The 27,621-nt window shown below is 37.8% G+C and overlaps 1 protein-coding gene across 1 annotated transcript; it reads left to right on the top strand.

Moving 5' to 3' along the window:
• Positions 1–27,621, top strand: LOC129276315 (lactadherin-like). The gene is made up of 6 exons (XM_064095903.1): positions 1–64; positions 1,007–1,332; positions 3,933–4,089; positions 4,335–4,549; positions 26,946–27,095; positions 27,478–27,621. Exons 1-6 carry the CDS (start codon positions 1–3, stop codon positions 27,619–27,621), a joined length of 1,056 nt encoding a protein of 351 aa, XP_063951973.1.

The following is a 27,621-nucleotide window of genomic DNA, read 5'->3' on the forward strand; positions in this document are numbered from 1 at the left end:
ATGGACCCTACTAACGGCTGGTACGAAGGAACAGTGTCAGCAATTACTTTGGACAATAGCATTGGTATTATTTGCTGTACATGTGAGTGTTTATAAAAAACTTAATAATGATAATAATTTTATTTGATTTAAGAATGATTACTTCACAATGAAGCGCCCACTTTATAAACAGACTATTGTCCAAATCAAGGATCAGTCTCCTGTGGCGTATCACATTGAATGTTCAACTGCTCCTAAACTTAAAGTTTATAAATCATCTGTTGCAGGGACGCGTCTTCAGCGTTGTCTTGAAATATTATGTTGAGAGGTAGATGAATTGATAAAAGAAGATATAGACTGTTTGCGATAGAGACAGGAGGCGGGTGGCTGGGGTGCAGGGGAGACCGCCCCCTATGATTTTTCAAATAATGAAAAAAAGCGGGGAGGGGACAAGGGAAACAAGACGGGGGAAAAGATTTTATCAAGGGAAAGATTTGAGTGCCTAACTATTTAGTACCCTTGTAATACAATCAATAATAAACTAAGACGTCACATGTAGGCATTCTAAAATTGATTTGAACAAAAAAATATAACGCTGAAAATTTCCTTATAATATGATGTACTATACGAATATTATGGAATTTTAAGGTTGACTGAATTTGACAGAAGTGTCATAAGGTTAGCCTGGTCCGTAATCAAATAAGGAAACCAATGCCGCCACCCACTCCAAATTATGTTCATTTGTATGAAACATAAAACTTTCTTCGCATTATGTTGGAAAACAAAGTTTGATTGCAGTACAAATGTGAAATACTTTAAAAGCAGCATGGTGTTTACTTTGTAAAGGCAGAGTAGCAAATAAAAAAATGTAATGTCTTCATTTATTTATAAAAAGTTCATATAGAATTTTCCATTGATGTAGCTCTCACCTTTCACAAGGTACGTGATGTTTGTATTTTCCCCTTTTATTCAAATTAATTCCAATTATGACAAATAAGATAATTATTTGTTTCCCTATTTTCGACAGTGCGTTCATGCAGCGCACCATCAGGTAGTCCTGTCGGTCTCGAAAGCGGTAAAATTCCTGACGATGCTATTACAGTTTCAAGTGAATTCAGTTACCTCGTTGATAGCTCGAAATTGCGCCTGAATGGTCCTTCTGCCTGGGTCCCTAGTAATAGTGACGTTAACCCCTGGCTTCAGATTACTTTCAATTCAACATTTGTCATCACTGCTATCACAACACAAGGCATGTCAAATGCTGAACAGTGGATGACGTCATACACTGTGTCCTTCAGTGAAGGAGGAACATCCTGGACCTACTACAAAGATATCGTTACAAATTCAGTCAAGGTAAACACCAAACCTTTTATAACCTTCCACTTTTTCACTTTAATTAACGCACTCAATAAGAGATTAATGTGAATTTCTGAAAATGATAATATCAATTGATGGTTCTTTTGTGGGTGACCAAAACAAATTCTGAAGAGAAAATGAGTTACACTGCAAAAACTCCGGTGTTGGTTTAACACCAGCCCGGAATCTATATATGTCCACACCAGAGAAGTGTTAAACAACACCAGTTTCGTTTTGGTCTAACACCAGAAAGGTGTTTATACAACACCAATTAGTATTAAAACAGCATCGGTTTGATTCAAAACTGGTGTTGGTTCAATACTTCTCAGGTGTGGACATATATAGATTCCGGGTTGGTGTTAAATCAACACCGGAGCGGCTTAAAAGCAGGCGCAGTTCTGGTTATTTTTTTTTAAGGAAGAGGTTTGGGTTCTGGGTTGGAAATGAGTGACATTAGATATCCTCCCACAAGCTAATGAATATTATCAATTCGCGTGCTGGCATTCAGCAATTCATTAATTCAGTAAAAGGACAAAAAAACACGTAACTTTTGAATGGAGTATCTAATCTTACTATGATTAAAATATTTTCAATATAATAGTATCTTATCTTTAATGGATCTCTATCACTTGTTTAATTTCTTGGTAGCTTTGTACTTTGTACGAACCCTAACCCACTCCACACTAGCGTACCTACGGGGGTGGGCAGGGGGGGCACTCTGCCCCCCCTGACGAGTCACAACCCATGCAAAAACGTCTCTTTGCCCCCCCTGACGGGCTTGAAAAACCTTTTTTGCCCCCCCCTGACGAGCTTTAAGACCTTGAATGCCCCCCTGACGAGCTTGAAGACCTTTTTTTTTTTTTTTTTTTTTTTTTTTTTTTTTTTTTTGCTTGTCAATTTTTTTCTGGTACGAAAACCTTTATTTGTGACCGAAGACCTTTTTTTTTTTTTTTTTTTTTTTTTTTTTTTGCTTGTCAAATTTTTTGGCGGACGGTTTTGCCCCCCCTGCGGAAAATCCTAGGTACGCCACTGCCACTCCACCTACCCTACCCGGTCATTTAATTGTTGGCACTTACGGTTGCCCATAGAAATTTACATTACGCAGAACTTACGCGGCATTTTATAACTAGCCCTTGTCAATGATTTGAAACCGCATTCCACTTTATGTTTTATCACATTGAAAATCAATATGAAATCACTCTTTCGAATTGGAAGATTTGATGAGGTTCTACATCAGAAGTAAGTTCCCCCAAAGAATCTTCAGGGGAGTTTCTGATGTTGTGTGTCTCCCATTTCAATAAAATTGTAATAGTCTTTACAGTCGAACGCCCTACTTAGATATAAAACATATTCCGATTATGTAAAGTTTCCTATTCAATGAATTGATAATATAACCATGCAAGTTAATAAGGTTCCATTTTGTGGAAACGATTTAAAAAAAATCCAAATTGCGCATCACTTATAAGAGATTTGTAGCTAAGTAAATTATGCAAATGATTAAAAGAATCCTAAAATCGTTGAAAAGTATGGTAATTATGAAATGGATCGATAATTAAAAAACATGTAAATCACCTTTGTATTTGACTTGTGAAATGTACAATTTAGAAGGAACTAGAGCAGTACATTTAAAGTGTGACATAGTGGATGCAAAATGAATATGATCGCTTTCTTGATGACCACTGGACTTAAATTATTATTACCACAATTACTGTTTCATTTTATATTCCCAACGATTTAGAGCAATTCATTTTCACTCACTGATTTGAAAAAAAAAAAATTGCAAACATTTTGTTTTAGCAAGAACTTGACAAAACTGTTATCGCTAGAGCAATTACCAGAACCATTAAGGTCAAGCAGCATCACATCTCAGGTATATAGCAATGCAATGAACATGTACTCTTCAAGCCTTTAGTTGTTGCTGTAATATATTTTGAATATCCTGTAATTCGCTTCACTACAAGTTACCAGAGTATTACAGGTCTACCAATTGATGGGCTCGTAATCTTTGATCAGGGTTGGGCTCAGTTACTTTCTTCAATTACAATTATGTAATTGAAGAAATAATCAAATGCAAATACTTTTTTTTTCAATGACAATTACCAATTACTTTTGTCAATTACAATTACGATTTCAATTACTTTCTAGAAAAGTCATAAATGAAACCAATTTTTATTACATAGTACCACCTATTTCAACATAATTCTAAGTTACAAAGAAACTGGCAAGATGAAGGTTTAGGTTTAAGAGCACGGATTCTACCTGTTAGTCTCTTTAATTCTGAAGCAATTGACATGAAGAAGGGCATGAAATTAGATTATAGATTAAGTACATTTATTGTAAAGTAATTGAATCTAATTCAAAGTAATTGACAGTAATTGAAGGCAATTATATTTTTCAAATACTATTACTTTCCCTTTCAAAACTTCAATTGCAATTACTCAAAAACATGTAATTAATTACGTAATTGATCCATTACCTTGTAATTGAGGCCAATTAACCCTGTCTTTGACCACGAAAATAGTAAACTCACACTTCCCTGTTTTGACCATCACTCCAAATCATATTCATTGTAGTGTCATATTGATATTCTCTGTCAGGTTTTCACAGGTAACTACGACCAAAATAGTTATGTAGTCCACACCTTCTTTACACCGATAGTTTGCCGATATTTTCGTATCCATCCAAAGACGAAGAAAGATTACGCAGCACTCAGATTAGAGCTTACGGGCTACGGACCTATCAATGAATTATTAGGTGAGATTGATGGGGACACTACATTTACTTCCTTGCTATTTTATCAACAAAATTGTATCTAAGTAAGGCCATGTGCCATGTAGAATATTCATTTTAATTATTGAGATCGAATATTGACAACATGTCATTGTTGTGCACGTAACCTTTCAAGACGTACTTCCGTGTCACGTGCAAAAAAAAGTATCCATTGTTTTTTCTTACGTTTTACGAACAAGCCTTTTCACACAATTTTCATGCATATTCAGCTGGTATGAATGTGGGTGAATCTGGATGTTCACATTCTCTGAGAGGGGATAAAATGGGAGTAGAAGATGGACGAATCCCAGACTCTAGTCTTACCGCTTCATCGTCGTACAGCGAAGACTTTATTCCACCAGCTGGGAGATTAAATGGAGGAGTGACTATACATAATAATGCTGCATGGCTTGCAACGAATAATGATGGAGATAAATGGGTCAAGGTGAGTAATAACTAAATTGAATCAAAGATTAATTAATCAATAAATATTATCAATACATTCAGAACCGACGCTTGATTCAACAATCAACGTCACTTTATGAGCCTTAACCCAACCCCCTCCAGACTATACAGTGACATTTGATAATGTCTTGGGAACTGATCTTCCTACCATCATATACATTTAATTTTCAAGGACCTATTTTACAAAGAGTATATGATGTATTTTTTTTAACATATAAATAATTACAGTATATGACATTAATTTCTTCCTCATCCTCATTAAACTTTACTTTGGCTAGCATTTGTTCAATGATGTATTTGCATATTGGAAAGGAATATTAGATGTGTAATTGTTTCATTATAAACTTACCCATTTGTATTGATTACCTGGTAAGAATAATAATTATTATGTTTTATGTGTTATTTGTGTATTCAGATTGAGTGCCTTTTAGTGTGTGAAAATTAAATCTATCTTTTCCATAATTGCCTAAAAGAATAATGCGAGCGAGACGCGCGAGGTAAATACTTTATTATACTGACCAGATAAGGAGTATTTTTATGACTCTTGGTATGAAATCATTAAGAGGAAACGTGTATCATTGATCAAGTGATGCGCGCGCGTAGTGCGAGCTGAACTTTGTTGATATTCTGATAAGAAAACGGGATTGATATATTGACGCAAAATGGGATCTTTTTATTAAGAACCACTTTAGTTATTCGGACCAGTAAAAAGTAATTCTAATTAACTTAAGCAGCGTTGGATCCCAAACTAACGGCATTGCAAGATTGTAAATAGTAGCCCGCAGGCTAGTTAGAACATATCTGAAAATGTTTTAAAATCTTAATTGTGTTATGAATAACGCATATTAATCCAAGTATAGTTTTATAAAGCGCCACATATTTAAACACAAAAATCAATTTATCCTCTCAATTTTTTCATTTCTACTTGAGATGGAAATGGACACTGGCCATTAGTGTATTCCTATTTTGAAGGTTCGATATCTCAATTTCACTTGTGAATGTTGCTGTAACGTTAGAGCTGTCATCCAGCAACATTTTGATACATGAATGACGAATTTATGACATATAAAAGCGGAGATATGGCAAGTTACATTTCACCTTCCCCTTAAAAGTTATTGATTTTTTTTTTCTCCAGTTTTTGCTATTTTACATTGCTCTTTAAATTCAACGGTAGTAAAAAAGTGATACCACAATTTGAGACTACTACCTATACCTAGCAGTGATCTAGAGGGTCTATACTAACTACCTATGGTATAAAAACTTTTCTGTGGTGTGGGTTGTACGAACTCATTTTTCACAGGTCCTTGCTCCCGGACTATAAAGAACTAACTTTGGAACTAAAGGTATACCGGGTGGTGTGAAAAAATGGGGACTGTGGAACGGGATCGCGGTAGAGTAGGTACAGTGCACGCTAGCGCTGTGCATGTACAAAACACCATGCATGCTATTCGCAAGTTGTACAGTTGTAAGACGAGAAAATCCAGTGCTTTCACGTACGTCCGACCGCTCATCACAACATGCCCGCCTGATCGCTCCCGGGGCTCCGGTCGCTGGGCTGGATATATCAGGCCTATATGTACATGGTGTATTATGACATGGATAAGAAAGTGTTTTTTTTTCAAACAAATCGAGTACTTATTAAATGAGAAAAAAACTTACTGAATTAAGGTTTAGGTATAATTATATCAATACAGTCCATCGAATGAATATTGCATCTAACGTTGATTATTGGTTAATCACTGGTAATTAAATCCGTTGGTCGTATTCAGCTCTCCAGCTAACCATTTCGCATGCGTTGATATTGCACAGCAAAAACTGTCTGAAAATGATCCGGGTTTTTTCTTTTTCTGGCTCCTCCTACACAAACGGAAAGCAATCTCGCACACAATGTGAAGGACATATACCCCATGAGCATTATGTTTCACTTTCCCCGAAATGGGGGATTAGATTTCAAATTCCGGGGGGGGGGGCACTCTCATTAACGAGTGGATACCAGGCGCGACCATTGGATTTCAAAAAGCACGTACCCTAAGCAAGTATTTTCCATATTCTGAAAATGCACCCCTTATTAACATATCGGCGTGTGAAACCCTACCCTTAAAGGGATGCTCCGGGCTGAAGATATTTATACCTAAATAAATAAGAGTAAAATTCACAAAGCAAAATGCTGCAAATTTCATCATAACTGGGTAGCAAATAACGAAGTAATTTGCGTAAAACAGTAGTATGTGCAAGTCGTTATGAATATTCATTAGATGGGCTGATGATGTCACATCCCCACTTTCCCTTTTCTTATGTTATTACAAGAAATCATGATTTTTCCATTTCTCATACATGACTTTGTGTCCATGATGTGTCTCCATTATAATGAAATAAGTTGCATCAATAAATAACTCATGCACTTAATCAGTTTTCAATCCAATTATTTTAGTTTATGGTAGAAATTTTTTGAATAAACCTATTTTCATATAATAAGATACAAACGAACAAGCGGGGATATGACATCATCACTTTGCTCATTGAATATTCATGAAGACATGCCTAGAACTGTTTCGCTGGAATAATGCAAATCTTAAAATGCCATAGCTATGTTATTCCTTGTGCGAGTTTGATCGAATTTTCAGTGTTTCGTTTGTCTGATTTTTCTATATCTGTTAAAATCATATTGTTTTCAGCCTGGAGCATCCCTTTTACAAGTATTGGCATCAAATCGGCACCCTTGACAATTATTTCCTGAATTGACCACCTAAACAAGTAAAGCGATATTGATCGCAGACGTCGGCTTTACCTTTACTTACCCAGGTAACAATACAGCGTTGGACCAACGTTGGATCAACGTTGGGAAATTTTTTCCCAACGTTGCCTCAACGTTGGCAGGCCAACGTTGCATCATCGATAGAAGTGCACGCGCATACATCGTCAGACCAACAACATTTCCAACGTCAGTTCAACGTTGTCCAGCAACAATGTTTCAACGTTGTCTGGCAACGTTGATCCAATGTTGGCTAAATAGTCAAATACAACATTGCTACAACGTTGGTAAGCAACGTTGCATCATCGATAGAAGTGCACGTCCATACATCGTCAGACCAACAACATTTCCAACGTCAGTTCAACGTTGTCCACCATCAATGCTCCAACGTTGGTATAATGTCGGCTGAGTCATCAATAACAGCATTGCTGCAGCGTTGATGGGCAACGTTGAAGCAGCGATGGACGTGCACTTGCATACATCGTCAGTCCAACTATGTTTAGGGAGCTTGTCAAAAGTCCATGCACCGTTCTATACCGTCTTTACTGCATCCGGGTTTTCGCTTCGGCTTTCCTGCCCAACGTTCCCTTCTCTTCAAAGGAACGGCCGCCATCAAAGGCCCATTGATGCCACCGTTCTTTTGTTCGTCTTTCCTGCAAGTCTTAATTTCTGTCGAAAAACCGGAGAATCTATTCTAAATAGCTCCCTCTACGACCAAAACAAAGGCGTGCCTTCATATTTATTGTCGGATCGGAGAGTTCGGGTCACTGTTCTGAACTATGGTTCGCATCTATAATGGAAGTTCGGGTGCATTCATAAAGCCACAGTAGCTTAATAAAAAAATCACGCACGTGTCATAAATCGTTACTGATCTTTCGAATTTGCTGCAATAACCATGAAAACCTCCTTTTTCGCATTGGAAGAGGGTCAATTCATGATGTTTTAGGTGGGAAAATAAGATTCCACACATTTTCGTTTCGTAGGCCCAAGCCATTCGTACAATTCACGTCAACTTGGAATATTTATTATTACTCGCATCTGAAACAAGTGTCGGGAGCCCCCCCCCCAAAAAAAAAAAAAAATAAAATAAATAAATAAAGCGAAGGAAATGGAAAGATAAAATGAATATGACCGGAACAGCTTGGCACTATAAGGCATAGATAGATCAAAGATTTATTAGAAACTGTTAAAAATAGTTTGTTCAATTTTTGGACGGGCAACCATTTCCCCAGGATAACATAATTATTGTCTCTTAATTTTCTTTATCTCCTTGTTTTAAAGAAGCGGGACCAAAAGAGAAGATGAAACGAGGAAGAAGAAAACTAAGGATAGGGAGAGGAAAGGAAGGGGAAACAGAGAGAAAATAAGAAAAAAACATTGGGATGGAGGAAGAGGAAGGGTGAAAAAAATATGGAGGAAAAACAGTTGAAAGAGAAAAAAAAATTGGAAATTTGAGAGGGGGAGAAATTTAGGATCGAATCAACGGGAGAGGGGGGACAAATTGGAATATGGAAATGGATAGAGACAGAAAATAAGGGGAAAGAAGAAGAGAGATCTGGTGGACGATGGGGGGGGGGAGAAATAAAGGGGAAAAAGGGAAAGAGTGAAAGGGGAACAGAGGGGAAGACATGCAGTGGCGGAGGCTGGATCCGCCCCTGATTTAGATTTACATTTTATTTACCCCATCGATCCCCTCTCGGGGTATGAGAGTACATATAAACAACTTATAACAGACTAAAGTATGTAACTTCATTTAATTGGTTTAACGTATTAAACGTAATGTTCGGAATTGAAGATGAATACCAAATGTGGTAACGATCTGAAAATTAGTTCGATCAGAATCCAATGAAATTTACCAACGGAGTGTTTGTTTGTATAAATGAAAAATATTTGCCAAATAGCCCTGTGAAAGAAAATCGTGCTGAGAAATGAGCGATATAAGCACGGAATTCCATCAAGTTTCAGGTATTTTTCGAGGCAATATTATAATACACTGTCCCACGTATGCTTTTCTGTTTTAGTCATCATCAGAATTATCGATATTGAGCGGCGATTTCATTATTCTACAAAAATAAGTGTATATTAATGTACTAGATCTAGATTTATGATTAATATTTCGTATCGAAATCGTCATGTAATCATATTTGAAATTGCGTCTGATACTTTGTGCTGTACATGGTCTATGACCTCTCATAATTATCGATATCGTCATCACCGCTGTTACAATCGCAATCATCCTCATTTCTCTATTATAAGTATTATCTTCATAAACATTTCTATTATTTCATTATAATTTTATCTTCATAAATCGGTGAGGTGGGAGAAGGAGGAGGAGAAGAAGAATTACCAAGGAGAAGCAGACGTACATGTAGAATGGGGGAGCAGTAAAAAGGGATGAGAATAATAATGAGAGATGAGGAAGAATACGAAGAGGAAAAAGGAAGATAAAGAAAAAGCTTATCAGTATATTACATCATCTGATCAAGTTTTTATTCTCATCTCGATCGTTCTCTGCATGGGTAGTGTTTAATTTATTGTTTTAATTGTCATGTTAAAACTCTTCGATTAACTTTGGTAAATAATACGTAATTTTGTCTTTTGAATTTTGTCGAGTATTAACAAGCATTTTAAAATATTTACAAAAGTGCAGTGGTCATCGGATTTTTTTCTTCAGATGTCATGAATCAAGCACCATTTCTCGATGATGTTCTATTTTAGAAATAACCTTTTGAGCACCAAACGAAGTATGTTGCAATGTTATTCAGACCTACATCTTGAAGTCTGTCCCGATAGATGGTTTCCAATTCAAAATACACAGACATTTTGATCGGTCGCCAAATCGCTGGAAAAAAAAGAATGTGTGAAAAGGGCTAAATTTTCCAATAAAACACATTTGATTTCATACCTATCACATCACAATCACTTTGGGGCCATGCTCATATAATCAAGGAGATATCATCTCCTTGATATTATATAGTACTCAGGAATGGAATGGTGACATGAACTTTTCTGACCGGGATTTACCAATATAATTATAAACTTAAAAGCTTTAAATCATCATCAAGAAGGAATATAAGCGGACACAATTCAGTTAAAAAAATAAGAATAAACTAAATGGGAGGCTTACAAGTTGCACAAATTGTGTGTGATTTTTATTTCATCTAAAAGTATGTTTCTAGGTATTATTCATTGAATGTGTGACTTTCGTAACTTTCAGTATTTGTATTTGTCATAATCACCAAGGCTACCACTACCACATTCACCATCACCGCCACCACCACCATCATCATCATCAGTTTTGATTATCATCACTATCATCAGCAGCATCATTATCGTCAACAGCAAATCATCTATGTCATTATCATAGTTATTGAAATTAGGATCATTTTTTGTAAGGAAATAATGAAAGGGAATGAAAGAAAGGTTGTAGCGGGAAGTGAAGGGGGGGGGTTGAATTTGTTCTAAAGTAAAATCAATGTGAGTAGAATTAACTCTATGTTTTTATCTATATTGCAGTGATGGTAAAAATCAGTACAATACTAGGATGCCATGATGTTCAATAATTTAAACTTCAAATTTCAATACTTCACGGGTGAAGATATGGGGCCGTAAGCTTCAGGGTGATTATGTAGAATGATATTAACATTAGATCATTACTCTAAAATAGATGAAAGATAATTATTATTTATCATCTATATCAGGTTGTACACAACTGGCCTACAGCAAAAGCAAATAGGGCCATGATATAGTCTTCTCCAGCAAGAGAATTTAACATTATTGACCTTTCAGGATTACTTGGCATTGATACTCATCGAACTGTTCTTAGTCATTGCCCAGGCCTATGATCATGAAAAAGCAAGATCACTCACCCGTGTAGAGAATCATTGACAATGGCATGCTCAGCGGGTTCGCCACATACAACAATGAATGGGAGAGGCGCTCAGAGAATAGTTCCCCATATCCGCTGTCGTGATTATTGTCATAATTTCAATAGATAAACCTATTTCAAAAGACCGTTGGCCCGTCCGATGGGGAATCTTTTGTACTATAGTGTAATAAAGTACGTGTATACAGTAACTACCGTCCCGACTTCTTTCTTTCACCATCATCGAGTAGCGATTAGCGTGTAAAATCGCATAAATTATCTCACAAAACGGATCTAATGTTCATGATTACCAGCATCACCATTATCATTACTATTACCTTTCATATATTCTTAATTATATAAAATATAAAATTGATATTGGAGAACGATTGGAAATAGATACTGAATGAATGATGATGGTGATGATGATAACAGTGATGATGATATAATGATAATTATAACTTTGAAGTGATATTAACGGACATGATAATACGAATAATAATATCAGTGATAATGTTGATGATTAAATGATAACAAATGAAGATGATTGGTATATTTTGCGGCAATGAACCATGTATAACTTGAGACGCGCTTTTCCTTTATCATGTTTGTTATAAAAGGTTTTCATATCATTATCCTGAAATACATAGATTATATTTAGATTAAAAAGAATGAGAATGGATGGCCTTCATCTAATTTTGGAAAAGATTTTGCGGGTTGTCAAGTCCGACGCAGTATCAAACATGCTTGCATATCGAGGTCGATGCGATTTTTATATCGACATCATCCCCCAGAGTCTATCAAGTTATGAATTTGTGTGCATTTTCGCAAAATTGACATTTGTAATACAAATACGAGATTATTCTAATGTTAGAGTACTGTAACATCCGAACTGCATGCCATCCCGGCTACGTACGTTTTGAATACATCGGCTATTTCGATTTCTAGATGCATGATACCATGCAGTTAAAGCGGTTTACGCCTGAATCATATTGATTGTATTAACTTTATTATAACGTCGACAAACAGAATTCATCAGATTCATCATCTTTATCATTACACCAATGACATGGACTTATGCACATATAGGCCTACGTCTTTTGCTTGATTGAACACTGACCCTCTCCCCCTCCCCTCCCCCATTAGAGCGAAAACAATGAAATTGCGCGCTCTCATTAATATTGATTTCGATACGGAGATCGGGAAATGCACGCCACTAATTTACATTATTTGTATACCACTTAGAACAAAACATTTATCTAAACGCTAAGGAAAAAATATAGAGAGAGAAGGAATTTCACCAAAAATAAAGTAGTTGTACAGTTCACAGTAGGCTGTAAACAATTGAGGGGCTTCACATGCGGAGGGAAAGCTATATTTAACAAAAAAGGTTTTAACACGGATTTGAATTTCTCTCTTGAATCTGCTTGTTTAATACTTTTTGGTAGATTGTTCCAGAGTTGGATCCAGGGGTGGGGCAAGGGGTCCGCCCTCCCTCCTCCCCCTATTGGCGGAGCAAAAAAAGGGGGAAAGAAAGACCAAAAAAGGGAAAAGAGGGGAGAAAAAATGGTAAACATGAGAGGAGGAAAACGAGTGAATAAATAAGATGAGGGGAAGACTTCGAAAACAATAAAAAAAAATCTTTCATGTCATTATATAAAATTTTCGCTCGTGCTTTGCGCTTGCATTACCTTTTAGGTAGTTTACCTATATGGAACTTTAAATATCAAATTTTGAAGTCAATATACATAACATATTTCAGCTCGGAAATTGAACTTTCATTTTAAAAAAGTGTTCTGTAAAAATTTCTTTTTTATTGTCTGAATATAAACATTTTCTGCTTGCGCTGCGCGCTCACAAAATTTGATTTCCAGGTACTTATTATTTTCCTGTATTCCATATACTTATAAAAATATCCCTATTCATGTCAGATTGTAAAAACGTATCAGCTAGCGCTGCATGCTTGCATTTTGATTGGTGAGTTATAAAAATTTAAATATTAATTCTATAACAAACTACTTAAAATCTCCATTTTATGACAGTTTATCAACAATTTTCGGCTGGCGATATGCGCGCACATTGATTGTTAAAAATATATTAACTCATGCATCTTATTCATTATTACAAAAGCGCTTTAAATTGTTCCTTTTTCAAAATGGAATATCGACAAGTTCCATCTAGCGCATTGATAGGAAGAGAAATAGGAAGACAGTCATAATTTTCATACGATAGAATAATGTTCTTAGAATGTCCCGGTCCTACATGTATGTCAAACTCAAAGTAATAATAATGAAACATATCAGCTCCTTTTTAACTGTGATCCATATCCACTCACAATTTTCCTACAAATCTCGAATTTTCCGCTTGCGCTTCGCGCTCGCATCAATTGCTTTGTTATATATTCAACTTTTTCATGATTACAAAAATTGCTTAGAATTTCAATTCTTCAAGTAGAAAGGTCAAAATTTTTAGCTCGCGCTTCGCGCTCGCGTTATTTGACTGTTGAAATATGTAACGTCTTCATGGCTAACTGCAATCAGCCGTTAACATATCTTTTTTTTATCAGAATGATCAAAGCGTATATTAAATTTACTCATCTCGTTTAGGATCACAAGCATTGCCAGAATGCCATTTTAGGACAAAATACATGGAATAATAATTTAAACAATAGCTCGAGCTTCGCGCTCGCACTATTTAGATAAGGCTTATGAGATTATTTTACATTCATTTAAACAAACAAAAATCATATTTGAGCGGCTGATCGGGGGTATGTGGTTAAAAAGACCCCCCCCCCCTTTGGCGAAGGCTGGTTCCGCCCCTGCAAGTGTACTCACTTTTTGAGAGTCACAGCAAATATCTGTAATATGAATATGTTGTTCAAACACAAGTAAAGACCTTAATTTTTTAACGTCACGTTTTAAACGGGTCAAAATGCCCTATTTTAGTGACAACTTTTTTGTCTAAAAAGTTTTCAAGGGAAAATGTGCCCCCACCTGAAAATCTGCCACTGATTGAATACATATAAATCATTCAATTATAGACACGTGTAGTTCAGAATAATGCATAAATCCGAATGATTAATACATATATATATAATAAGCTTAACGTTTTTACTTCTACTATTTTGATCCTGTTCAAAAACACAATTCGAATTAACTTCATCGCAGTGGTGCCAACCGGTGCCAACACTGAACACTTCAATGTTCTTGCTCGTAAATAAATACTGTTTTCCCGAAAGCACGAATCCAATTTAACCACATGTCTATCCCGGCTTTTGTATGAAAAAAAAAGAGATCAGGCTCAGTGGGATTGAAAAGAAAAATCTTACCAGCGCCTGAACAAATCACGCTTGCATTATTTAGTCTGATACTTACCCTCTCGATGACTTTGAAATATTATGGTTGTTATTAAATCGAGTATTATACATCTGTTCTATGAAACTCGATTTTGAAAACATTTATTATAAAGATACTTATGAACAAATCATATTTGGTTTACATATTATAAAGCGCCTTCTCATATTTCAAGTTTACCTTATAAACGTACACTGTAAGTATTTTCAAACGAAATCTATGAAAAGGATGGAAGTTAGACTTTCATTTTGATGCCAAATAGTCTTATTAATTGGGATTAGTTGCAAACACGGTGTTCGATTAAAAGACACATCGGGGACACATCAAAGTATTAAGACAGTCACCCGCGCTGACAAAGTGGTAATCTCCCATTGAAATACCCCCACCAATCAAGGGGTCATCCTTCTATTGAAATCCGCCACCAGTCAGACCACCTCTATGTTCAACAATAGGGTAATCTCCCCAATCAAGAATGGGGTAATTTAAATCTACCTTGACAATGGGGTAAGCCGAGCTCTCCCATTAAATACAGCTAGCAATGCACTGGCCCAGGTCATTTTCAACGTCCGGCTTTCGGGGAATTAAAATGAGCATCAAATGGGTAGTTTTCTTGTTCTCGTTTTGTCCCCATACTAGAGCCTTGATTTTGGTTCTTTTCGTAATGTGTATTTTAATATGGTTTCCATTATACATCTCAGCATTTCGACATTTAATGTAGTTTAATACTTGTCTTTATAAAGAGCAATATTATATAAAACCTGTTTGGCGCAGCAAATTATAACATAACGTTCCACTGATATTTTATCAACATATTTTTAATTAACCATGTAACTTCCCTCCTTATAGGTCTACTCTTAATATTAACATTCGAGTTATATTATTTGCCTATCATCTATCCGTGCATTTTAATAATCAAATATATTTGGAAAAGGGGTGTTTACCAGGCGAAAGTGAAGGTCCTCACGTGTGCATGAACGACATATCCTCATTAAAATACATGCTGTGAGTTTCAAAGGGGGGCACACTTGTGTAAAAATGGCACATTTACATTAGCAATTGATAATGGCTCTCAAAGGGGGAGGGCGCAAGGGCCGGATGACACCCCCCCCCCCCCCCCCCGGTATCACTACTGTACCCTCCAGGTGCAGAATATAGACCCACTGACTTATTTTAGTATTATTATTATTACTTATTATTTGTACTGCGCTTTTCCCATTAGGCCCAAAGCGCTTACAATAGTAGAGGTCACAGAATAGACCACAATACTTTTGAGAGGCCAACTATTGTTCAAAATAAATACGGCGCCTATTAGATTGTATTGTGTTAATTCGGCAGGATCTGCGCCAGCATACACTCCATCCTTCTTGATCTAGTATGCCTAATACCTCGGTCACATTTGTTCTACGGCGGCCGTACGGCGAGTCGAAAACAGTCGTTTCAACAGTTTTTGTACCAGCTAAATATAGGTGGTTTGAATAAAAATGAATAAAACGGCTGTTTTCGACTCGCCGTACGGCCGCCGGAGAGCAAATGTGACCGAGGCATTACCATTTCCTGAACGTTTATTGATTTTTTTTTGTGTGTAAAAGTATTTAAATTTGCAAGCTATACAGAATACAGCTATACGATTAAGAGGTGAAGTACAAAGTTGGAAGGGAAACTAGGCCAAAGAGGCTTTCGTATTACAAACTTTACGTCGGTAAATTATGTTTACCTTAGACACTGGGAATCTAATTTGCAATAATTTGACACACACATATTGCAGATAAATTCAGATATTTGATAGGAAGAAGAATTCAACGGCAATATGCACTACTGTATAAGTCAAACGTGAAGGTTAAAAAAATAAGTATAGAAAAGGTTTATAAAAATTCAAAGGAAGAAATGAAGTAAGATGAAAAAAAAAAGAAGCTATTAAAATTAAGTTGACAAAATTAAATATTGTGAGTAGAACTGAAAAATTGAAAGAAATAATTAAGCCTTCCCCAACCGCCGAACGGTTTTGAAGGGGATCACCATGCATAAAATCATGGTACTTTTTACATTTTGTACGCTATTTGGAGGAAAAAGAGTGTGGAGGCTTCAGCCCAGACCCCCTTCGGTTCTGTGTCTGCTGGATGGTAATCAAGAACACTTGGTCACTTAGTACTCTAGATCACAGGGGAAATTGATAAGAGAATAAAGACGGATCCCAGGTAAAAAGATAATATAGGTTTTCATGTCCAATTTCATGTCAGAGTCACTTAAATGTGTTAATTTGCATTTTAATTCACGCGATATTTTTTCCCCGGAGACATCGGTCATTCAAATTTTAGAATGGGATTCATTAAAATACGCTATAATTCCTTTATAAACATTCAACTCAATTCATGGTCAAGACTACCTCAAATTTGATAATTTTTATACTAAATTGTTAAGTGCTTTTGATTTCGTTTGAAAGTAAAGATGTTTGTAATGGTCTTACAAAGTAACGAAAATACTTTTTGTTCTAAATTTCGGGCAATGAAATTCAAGAATTGTGCATTTAATCAACAATGACCGATATGACTGCTTGAGCATCCAATTTAATTTTTAAAACTTCAAATTAATGATATTTTATCCGTTTGTTTTGCACGACATCTGTATTATGTGTGAATATATAAGTTTCTAGCATGTTAATGTTTAAACATAATGTATAATAAGAGTAAAATTGTTGTGCACTTTGGCTAAATTAGATATAGGCCTATGTTTAGCTCAAATATGAATTTCAACGATGCCCTTGTCCATTTTCCCACAAAAACGCTTGCATTTTATGAGTTTATTATTTTTTGTCACAGTATAGCGTTTCAATGTAGATATTTAAATGCCATCATTTTGGGACCCAGGTATGATTTATATTGCATCTTTTGCAAAGGGTTTTGCATTTCGTTTACAAAGAAGTTAAGGACAATTCCATATTTTTCCTTTTCACCCGACAATGCTGACTGTGTGGGCTCAGTGTGATGAAAAAAAATCTTACCCGCGCCTGAACATTTACTTTTAGAAAGTCAGTGTCTTAACGGTATATTCTTCAAAATAAAGCAACTCGTTCTATTTAAAAAAATCAAATCTAAATCTAATTGAACTTTGTCACTACTGAAACCTGAAACGAAAAACTATAAAAAGAAATTGTGAAAGCGTAACTTTGGAAAATGTACCCCCAATGGACTAGGCACACCGATACAAGGACACAATGATATTCAGATCAGTGACTAGAGATCGGGCGTTCAATAGTTTGCCTAAAACGCCGATATCGTGAACATAGAGGGCGCTAATGCAAAAACATATTATCGGAGAGCCAACCGAAGCATGTCAGAAGAAAAGATAAAAGCGAACGCTTCCGTTTTCGCTGCAAAAGGGCACGCTGGCGTCTTGAATGGCAAGAGCACTGACCCGTAGGAAAGAAAAATGGACAATGGCACGCTCAGCGGGTTCGCCGTAGAATATAAAGGTAAAGACGCACGCACACTTTTGACAACACGCCTTACAACGTTGGTTCAACGCTGTCCAGCAACAATGCTCCAACGTTGTCTGGCAACATTGCTCCAACATTGTTACAACGTTGTCACAACGTTGCTCCAACATTGCTCCAACGTTATTCCAACGTATGGCAGTAATTAACAAAACATTAATTGGTTTCAAGGTGAAGTCCACCATTACAACTCTTCACTCTAATCTTTATCATCATGTCTTATCCTATCCTAAAATCCTACATCCTAATCCTAAATCCTATTCCTATCATCCTACACCTATCCACTGTATCCTGTCATTGACTCCTATATATAGAGCAACTTTGCTATACTTGGCAGAATACAGTTAATATCATTTTCCACACTTAACCTTGAATATTTCACTTAGAATAATATGTTTTGATTATAAATGATATGGTAATGGAGCCACATACTTTTCTGAACCTTTTCATGGTGGAAATATTGAATAAACATAAATACTCTAATTATTATAGCAATATTACCTAAAATTTTGGTCATTTACTGATGTAATGAATATTCATGAGTGCATAATCATTGTCCAGATGAGGCAGGTTTGGCAGCGTTGGTCCAATGTTGGTCCAACGTTGGGTGACGTTGATCCAACGTTGGTATAATGTTGGTCCAATGTTGATGGAAAGTTGATTCAACTTTAGTCCAATGTTAGCGTAAACGTTGATTCAATGTTTGTCTAATATCGGTTAAATGTTGTTATACCCTACATTGAGTAAATCCTGTATAGTGATTGGTTCAAGTAGCATCATGTGACCGAATATATTTCAACTATGATGTTGCGTGACGTCAGACCTCGATATATTTTTGGATATACCAATATTCTGACGTCATTATTTCACAAAACTGGATATCTCGGCGCACCGGCTAGCGCGCTCTCTCTCCCGGCCAAGTCCAGCGCGATGCGTCAGCGCAGGCACTAATCTTCGTTCCGCTGAGCGCGGTGCATGGCTCGGAGAAACGGTAGGTAATTCAACGCAAGTAACAGGACTTTGCAAGCTCAGCGCATAGATTTTGGTTATAAATTATTAAAAGTAGGATATAAAGCAAATATATCAGGCGTTTCATTCGAAAGAATAGTGGGAATTATTAATCCTCGGTTGGACTGGCAAAACTATTTCCCTCGGGGCTTCGCCCCTCGGGGAAAAATAGTAATTGCCAGACCAACCTCGGATAAATAATTCCACTATACTTTCTCAAAGCCTGATATATTTGTTTATTGTACAACGCCTACTTAGCTTGTTGTACGCGAGCAAATGGGAGGCTGAATGTCAAACATTCGTACCGTTGCACAAAAGACGTACCATCCAAAATGTACCGTCCAAAGTGTACCGTTGCACGACTTTAGGAGGTGACGTCACAATACGATTTGATTCATTGCGCTCGGTAAAAATGAACAATACGCGTATAAGCCAGCTGGCTAAATGCGCAAGGCTGCCCAAGGTCATGTGCGCTTGTGGGATTTTGCTTTCTGCTTTCGGTATTTTTGCTCCCTTTTCATAGATTACTATAGGGATAAACTCTTTGTTTTTTCATATTTTCGCTAAATTTCGAGGCGTTGTACAACACAAATAGCGAATATTCTTATTCGTGCAATGGTGCGAGATTTCGCATTCGGTGAAAGAAATCACGCCGAGTTGAATAGAGCATCTTTCTTTCACCTCATGCGAAATCTCGCACCATCGCACTCATGCCTATTCGCTATTTGTATATTGTAACGTTGATTCTTTGTTGGTCTAATTTTAAACAAATCCAACGATGCACCATCTCCATCAAACAGTTTTCAACACTGTGCCATCATCATGTGTAACCTGTTCATGATTCTATCAAAAAACATTACAACTATTATTACAGCTATTTATTTCTTTTCATTCTTTCTGTTACAAGTCTCTTCACATAATTAAGAGGAATCAAGAGAATTACGTGCGATATTTATTTATCACAAAAACTCACATGTGTAATTGCAGTCTCTCAGTATTTACAAAATCTAAAAGGAAGGTCGCGTAACTTGGCCTCACTCAGAGTAACGTAACTACTGCCTACTGTAACTAAAGAGTGCCTCTTTTTTATTAAGATAGAAGTCAACTGATATCTCAATATGCATGGCCATGGCCCAGTCTCGCTCGTGCCATAATTATTAAATGATATTTCAGCGTCAAGTGTAGCATGCCTCACATAGCAACTACAGGTTTGACTGCAGTTGGAAAACACTCGGTCCAGGCTAGGCCAGGCAGGACCGACCAGGTCAATTCAAGGCAGCGTATAATAAATAAGGCAGGAATGCCAGGTAGCAAGTCATTGGGTGATTTCAAGTACGGTGTACGGTGTTGAGAGCGTGAAAGGGCTGCTGAACTGAGCTCCAACACCAAGCGTAATATTATTTTTCATTGAAATGTATTAAAACTCTAATGATTTGCTCTCATCTTAAATGTAAAAGATAATTTTACGGAGATGGTTCGTCGTGTTCGCCCCCTGTTCGTGAGCTACAGTTCATCAACACCAACACTGAACTTTAAATCACGATTCTCCCAATCCCTGGGGGCCGGTGTTGCTGAATGGGGAAATTGCTTGTAGATCATCAACACCATGCAGCCACAGTGCAGTGTTGGGTTCAGCAGATGACAATCAACACCAGCCTTCAACACAAACTGCCGGAAATACACCATATTTTCCAAGGTCAATCTCAACACCAGCCTGATTCAAGTACGGTGTTGTCACAACTCCAACACCAGATTTCAACACTAGCTGTACTTGAAATTATTGAAATCACCCAATGACTGTTGCCTTGCCCTTGGTATCGCATACTCGTTCCCACTCACACGTATTGCGAGGTTAGTATTATATTAGTCACTCACACAAGCTAATTACGAGGTTAGTTAGTATGTTATACTGTGCAGTGACTGGTGTCAATTACTACTTTACTACTACTTACACGAATATAGTAGCGTCGGACTGTACGCGCACAGAAGCTGACTCCGGGATCTTTCGGAGGGGATCAATGGTTGCAGTTACCGATTATCTGCAAGTGCAAAGAAAATTCCACTGTAGATTGTAGGTCCTAAATATGCAGCTTATAAGTACTGTTCCAGATCACTAGATATTCTGGAATTCAATTGTCTATATCCACTATCCAGTCCAAATTCTACCAGATTCTTCAAGTTCAAAATTGAAGGAAGCAGACTACACAGACATGACAGAAGGAGTCCGACGTCGAGACTAATTCTGCGCATCAGAATAGTATGGTATTTTTAAATAGGCACATTTGATGCTTGTATTTCCTTCTTCAATTTCTTCTAGTTATGTGACGGTAGGCCTATGAATTATCTCGTACTTACTGTGAAAGGCCGAGCCAGCTGCAAAGGACGAGGGCGTTTCTGGAAATTCTGGTCTTGAACTACATTTTTTTTCTTGTTTTTCTCCTTTATTTTCTATATTAATCGACACATTTGCATCCCCCGGTGCATCCCAGGACCAAAATCCAGTTGAAACCAATTAGAGCAAAACCAATTGAAACCAGTTGGCCAACTGGTTTCAATAGGGAAATTGGAACAACTGGAACCAATTGAAACCAGTTGCCAACTGGTTCCAGTTAAAACCAATTGGGCAACTGGAACCAGTTGGCAATTGGTTTCAATTGGTTCCAGTTGAAACCAATTAAGCAACTAGATGGCAACTGGTTTCAATTGGTTCCAGTTGTTCCAATTTCCCTATTAAAACCAGTTGAAACTAATTGGTTTCCAACTGGATCCAATTGGAATTCCAGTTGGAATGACTTAATTAGTTACAAATTAATTAGAATTTGCACTAACTATATTGCTCATGCCATCAAAGAAGCAGTGCTATATGTTTATTAATACCAATGTAAAGGGCATTGATAAAATAGACATTCTTAATGTATATAAATTTATATGAAAGATCTTCAAATATATGTATTTGTATTTGATGTAATTTGGTAACAGTTAGTGGTGTACTAATTATCTTATAATCTGTTTTAATTATAATCTATAACATTTATGAACATGGTTTTCACTGCTAAGCATTCTAAACACTTATCTGAAACAAGTATGGTACTTGAATTAGAAAAGAATTAAATAGATACATTTTAAATGATGATGAATCACATAAAACATTAATCTGTGCACACTGGCAGATAATATGCAAATTAACTGGTTTCAATTGGAATCAGTTGGGTAACTGGAAAATTTCCAATTGGATACCAATTGGAAGTCATTTCCAGTTACCCAACTGGATCCAGTTAGGATTTCCAGTTACCCAACAGGATCCAATTAGAATTAATTTCCAGTTAATCACCTTTCCAGTTAGAAGTCATCTCCATTTACCCAATTGGTTCCAGTTAGGATTTCCAGTTACCCAACTGGTTCCAGTTAGAAATCATTTCCAGTTGGAAGTCATTTCCAGTTACCCAACTGGTTCCAGTTAGGATTTCCAGTTACCCAACTGGTTCCAGTTAGAAATAATTTCCAATTAGAAGTCATTTCCAGTTACCCAACTGGTTCCAGTTAGGATTTCCAGTTACCCAACTGGTTCCAGTTAGAAATCATTTCCAGTTAGAAGTCATTTCCAGTTACCCAACTGGTTCCAGTTAGGATTTCCAGTTACCCAACTGGTTCCAGTTAGAAATCATTTCCAGTTGGAAGTCATTTCCAGTTACCCATGCAACTGGTTCCAGTTAGGATTTCCAGTTACCCAACTGGTTCTAGTTAGAAATCATTTCCAGTTAGAAGTCATATCCAGTTACCCAACTGGTTCCAGTTAGGATTTCCAGTTACCCAACTGGTTCCAGTTAGAAATCATTTCCAGTTGGAAGTCATTTCCAGTTACCCAACTGGTTCCAGTTAGGATTTCCAGTTGCCCAACTGGTTTCAATTGGTTTCAATTGGAAATTGTTATATTCCAGTTAAAACCAATTGAAACCAGTTGAAACCAATTGAAACCAGTTGGAAATCCAACTGGTTTCAATTGGATTTTGGTCCTGGGATGCAGCCTCTCTATTCTACCCCATCTTTATTTTTGTTTTCCCCTTAGACTTAGTTTTAGTTCCTCTTTCCCTTCCCATTATTTTCCTTCTCTCTCGATTTCTTTTCCCCTTATTGCTGGGGGATACCAAGGGTGACATGGATAGACAAGCAAACTTACTTGATCGACCCCCCCCCTTGGCCCCATTAATAATTATGCGAGTAGTCGTCTGTATATCATTATCAATTCTCCAATGAACCAGTTTCTAACGTTCTCAACACTGTGTATATTATGCCGGGATATTATGTTGACTGTCAAACAAATATCCAACAAACTATAGTTTCCAACATTGTGTCAATGTTAACTGTCAACAACTCTCCAATAAACTATTCCAATTACGCTGTCCACGTTGTGCCATTGTCCGTTGTTCAACAACTCTCCGTCAAACTAGTTTCCACTCCTTTGTCAACGTTGTGCCATTGTCGACTGTCCAACAAATCTCCAAGAAAATAGTTTCCAACGTTGTTCCTTTGTCGGTTGTTCAGCAACTCTCCATCGAACTAGTTTCCGACGTAGTCAACGCTGTGCCTTTGTTGGCTGTTCAACACCTATCCAATCAAACACGCGTTTCCAACGTTGTGACGTTGTTGGCTGTCCAGCAAATCTCCAACACACTAGTTTCCAATGTTGTGCCATTGTCTGTTGTTCAACAACTTTCCAACGTTGCCAACGTTGTGTCATCGTCGACTATCCTACTGATCTCCAATCTACCAGTTTCCAACGTTGTGCCAGTGTCAGTTGTTCAACAACCTCCCATCTAACTAGTTTCCAGCTTTATCAACGTTGTGTCATTGTATACTATCTAACTAATCTCCAATCTACCAGTTTCCAACGTTGTGCCATCGTCGACTATCCAACAAATCTCCATCGAACTAGTTTCTAGCTTTGACAACGTTGTGCCATAGTTGGTTGTTCAACAACTTTCCATCGAACTAGTTTCCAACGTTGCCAACCTTGTGTCATCGTCGACTATCCAACTTATCTCCAACCTACTAGTTTCCATCGTTGTGCAATTGTCGACTGTCCAACAACTCTCCAACTAACAAGTTTTCAACGTTGCCAACGTCGTGTCATTGTTGATTGTTCAACAACTTTCCAGCGAACTAGATTCCAACGTTGCCAACGTTGTACCTTTGCTGGCTGTCAACAACTATCCAATCAAACGTGTCTCCAACGTTGAGACATTGTCGACTGTCCAACAACTCTCCAACTTACTAGTCTCCATTGTTGTGCCATTGTCGACCGTCCAACAAATCTCCAACAAACTAGTTTCCAACTTTGTCGACGTTGTGCCATTGTCGGTTATTCAACAACTTTCCAGCGAACTAGTTTCCAACGTTGCCAACGTTGTGCCTTTGCTGGCTGTTCAACAACTATCCAATCAAACGTGTTTCCAACGTTGTGACATTGTCGACTGTCCAACAACTCTCCAACTAACAAGTTTCCAACGTTGCCAACGTCGTGTCATTGTTGATTGTCCATCATCTTTCCATCAAACTAGTTTCCAACGTCGATTCAACGTTAATCCATCAAGTTTTTCCAACGTCCAACGACTTTCAAGTTTCCAACGTGGAGCCAACGTTGGCTTGTTACCTGGGTACATTTGGTTGTACCGCTTCACCTCCCACACCTCGTTCAAATCAGACCCTAAACACGTAGTGTTGGGGCAAAAAGTACATCCTTTATAAAGCATTTTACTCTTTTTTATACCCTCGCAAACTTGACCATAAACACGTAGCTTTCTTAGCGTTGTTGACACCCTTATTACGTTACCTACTTAACATGCCCAATCTTGAAAAAGAGATCTTTTTTACGCGTTCTTTGGTGCATGGTCGCGCCTGGTATGCAAGGTCAATGGAAGTGCCCCCCCCCCCCCCCCCGGCCCCGGGCGGCTACCTCGAGTGCTAGGAGCCAAATGTGGCTTTGGAAACTCGTCCTCAACCCGGGGGGGGGGGGCACTTCCATGGACGAGGTGGATACAATGAGTGAAAATGGGGTTTCGAAAAGCACCATAAACACCCTAAACAGGTATTTTCCATGTTCTGAAAATGCACCCCTTAACAAGTATTGGCGTGTTAAACATTACCCTTAACGAGTATTGGAAACAAAGTTTCCAATGTTCCCTTGCCAAATTAAGTATTCCCTTACTTTGACCCCCTAAACAAGTGCAGCGATAGTTTAACAACCCCAGCATTAGTAGCAATCCTTTTTCTAGTATGTGTATATATGCACATTTGAGTTTATTATATCAGAGAAGCAAACAAACAAACAAGTTATGAGTAAGTTTCCCGGGACCGCCCCATCTCCCACAGGACCAAACTCGTAGTTTTTGTGCAACAAGTACTACCTTTATACTATACCCTCGCAAACTGGACCGTAAATATAGCTTTCCAAGCAAAATATTCATTATTTTAGCGTTTTTTACTATTACGTTACGTACGTAACGTGCCCTATGTTGAAAAAGAGATCCATTTACGTGTTTCTTTGGTCACGCATGGTATCCGTTCGTCAATGTAAGTACCCCCCTGGGGTCCTAAATCGGATATGTGGCTGTTACCATAGTAGCATGGGTAAATGCTTATTCGTCCACTGCCTACTTGTCCACTCACCACATGGTCTACATTCATGCCATTCCGTCCATCAACATTTCGTCTAAGAACCAATTGGTCCAATAATTATTTGGTCCAATCATCACTTCGTCTAGTCACCATTTCGTCTATTACCATTTCGTCTAATAACCGGTTGGTCTAATAACCAGTTTCTTTTCATTCATTTTGCATTAACACTTTAGTTTAATTAGACCAAATGGTTTATGGACTAAATGGCTATTGGACGGAATGGCATTAGACGAACTAAAAGTAGACCATGTGGTGAGTAGACGAACTGATGATAGACCAAATGGTATTAGACGAGTTGGCAATTGGACGAATTGGCATTAGACGAATCGGAAATAAACCGTAACATGCACACGCGTACCGCAGATTGAATGTTTCCGTTGTGGATGCGAAAGGTAAACAAATTCTCATGTCACACAACTTGCATTGCAGGACAGTCTTTTACGACGGGCCCAAAGTCCCTTTCCCGTCGTGAAGGTCCGTTCCCGTGGTCCTGGAAAAGTATGGCAGTCACCAGGAAGGACCAAACATACCCTGCCCGAACCCCGGGGGGGGGGCCACTCAGTATATAATGCATAGTGGGTATGTGCCGCGGAGGGGACCCCCATTTTTACACTCAAATTTCCGTTCCAAGGCATAGCATTTTTGTCTTATTGAAAAAAAGAACAAAGAAAGCCGATCCAAAGCATAGCATTTTCTTCTTATCGAGAAAAAAAGAAGAAAGAAATCCGCTATAAAGCTTCGCATATTTTCCGTTACGCCGTTCCGGCCGTATTGATCTGCTACAACGAGCCGCAGTTTTGGTGAAAAGCGGCCGCAGAGCGCTGTCCGACCATCGCATCTGCGCTAGCGCACCCGGCGCCCGTGCCGCCGCTGCATGCACGTATATATGCCCGTTCCATAGGGATGACGGAATACGCAATCCGACACGCAGGCGTCCCGTTCCAAGGACCCCCGTTTTCACAAACATTTGTCGTTCCAAAACCCGTTCCGAGGACCCTCCTTTTTACAATAAGCCCGCTCCAAGGCCTCCGTTTTTTGTCTCGCCCGCGGCACATACCCACTACTTTTTTGGTCGAGTGCCCCCCCCCCCCCCCGGGGCCCGAACTACCTCTCGTTTTTTAGACGCCATAGATTCAGCCATGTCCCGCTCAGTCAAAAAGGGGTATTGCTTCGAATCGATATATTAGCATGCATTTTGGCTAATGTTTCCTTATCAATGAATTACTGATTCAGATTGATGTTGGGAAACCTTCTTCCATTACTGGTATCATCGTACAAGGACGATATAATCTACAACAATGGATTACGTCGTTAAAAGTGTCCTATTCACTAGATGACATCGAATGGACTTTCGCATTGGAAGGACAATGCGGTGAGGTAAAAGTAAGTATGCAGGGAATTTGATATTGGGAGATTTTATTGATCCATTTATGTTTTAACTCACCGATTTTGACAGCTTGTTGATTGTCCTATTCATCAGTAATATTACAAACCAGAGATATGTTCCCTCAATGGAATGTCAATATCATAATTTGAAGTTTTAGCCCTACCCAAATCAAATTACTACTTGGTATTTGTTTAATAGACTCATGACAGACAGTGCAATATCAGCGTTGTGGCGATGGATATCTGGCCTTGTGCGATCATCTTGATTTTCACGTTCTTTATTATTATGTTCATGCTTATCTTTCAAGATGACTGTAATCGAGAGGGGGAAACAGATTTATCTTGCATTGTTATGCCTTTTTACCACTCCTTATTTCAGATATACTCGGCAAACTATGATAATACAACACCTGTGACCATCCTGTTTAACCAACTCGTCATTGCTCGATACGTAAGGATTCATCCTATTACATGGGTTTTGCATCAGGCCATGAGATATGAAGTTCTTGGTATACAAGATTAG

The sequence above is a fragment of the Lytechinus pictus genome, chromosome 2, assembly GCF_037042905.1.
Source record: "Lytechinus pictus isolate F3 Inbred chromosome 2, Lp3.0, whole genome shotgun sequence".
NCBI classification, from domain to species: domain Eukaryota; kingdom Metazoa; phylum Echinodermata; class Echinoidea; order Temnopleuroida; family Toxopneustidae; genus Lytechinus; species Lytechinus pictus.

Excerpts from the sequence above, each read along its gene's own strand:
- LOC129276315 (XM_064095903.1), top strand. The coding sequence starts at position 1 with ATGGACCCTACTAACGGCTGGTACGAAGGAACAGTGTCAGCAATTACT. Across the intron at positions 65-1,006 it reads TACTTTGGACAATAGCATTG|TGCGTTCATGCAGCGCACCA; the intron begins GTATTATTTGCT and ends TATTTTCGACAG. Across the intron at positions 1,333-3,932 it reads TCGTTACAAATTCAGTCAAG|GTTTTCACAGGTAACTACGA; the intron begins GTAAACACCAAA and ends ATTCTCTGTCAG.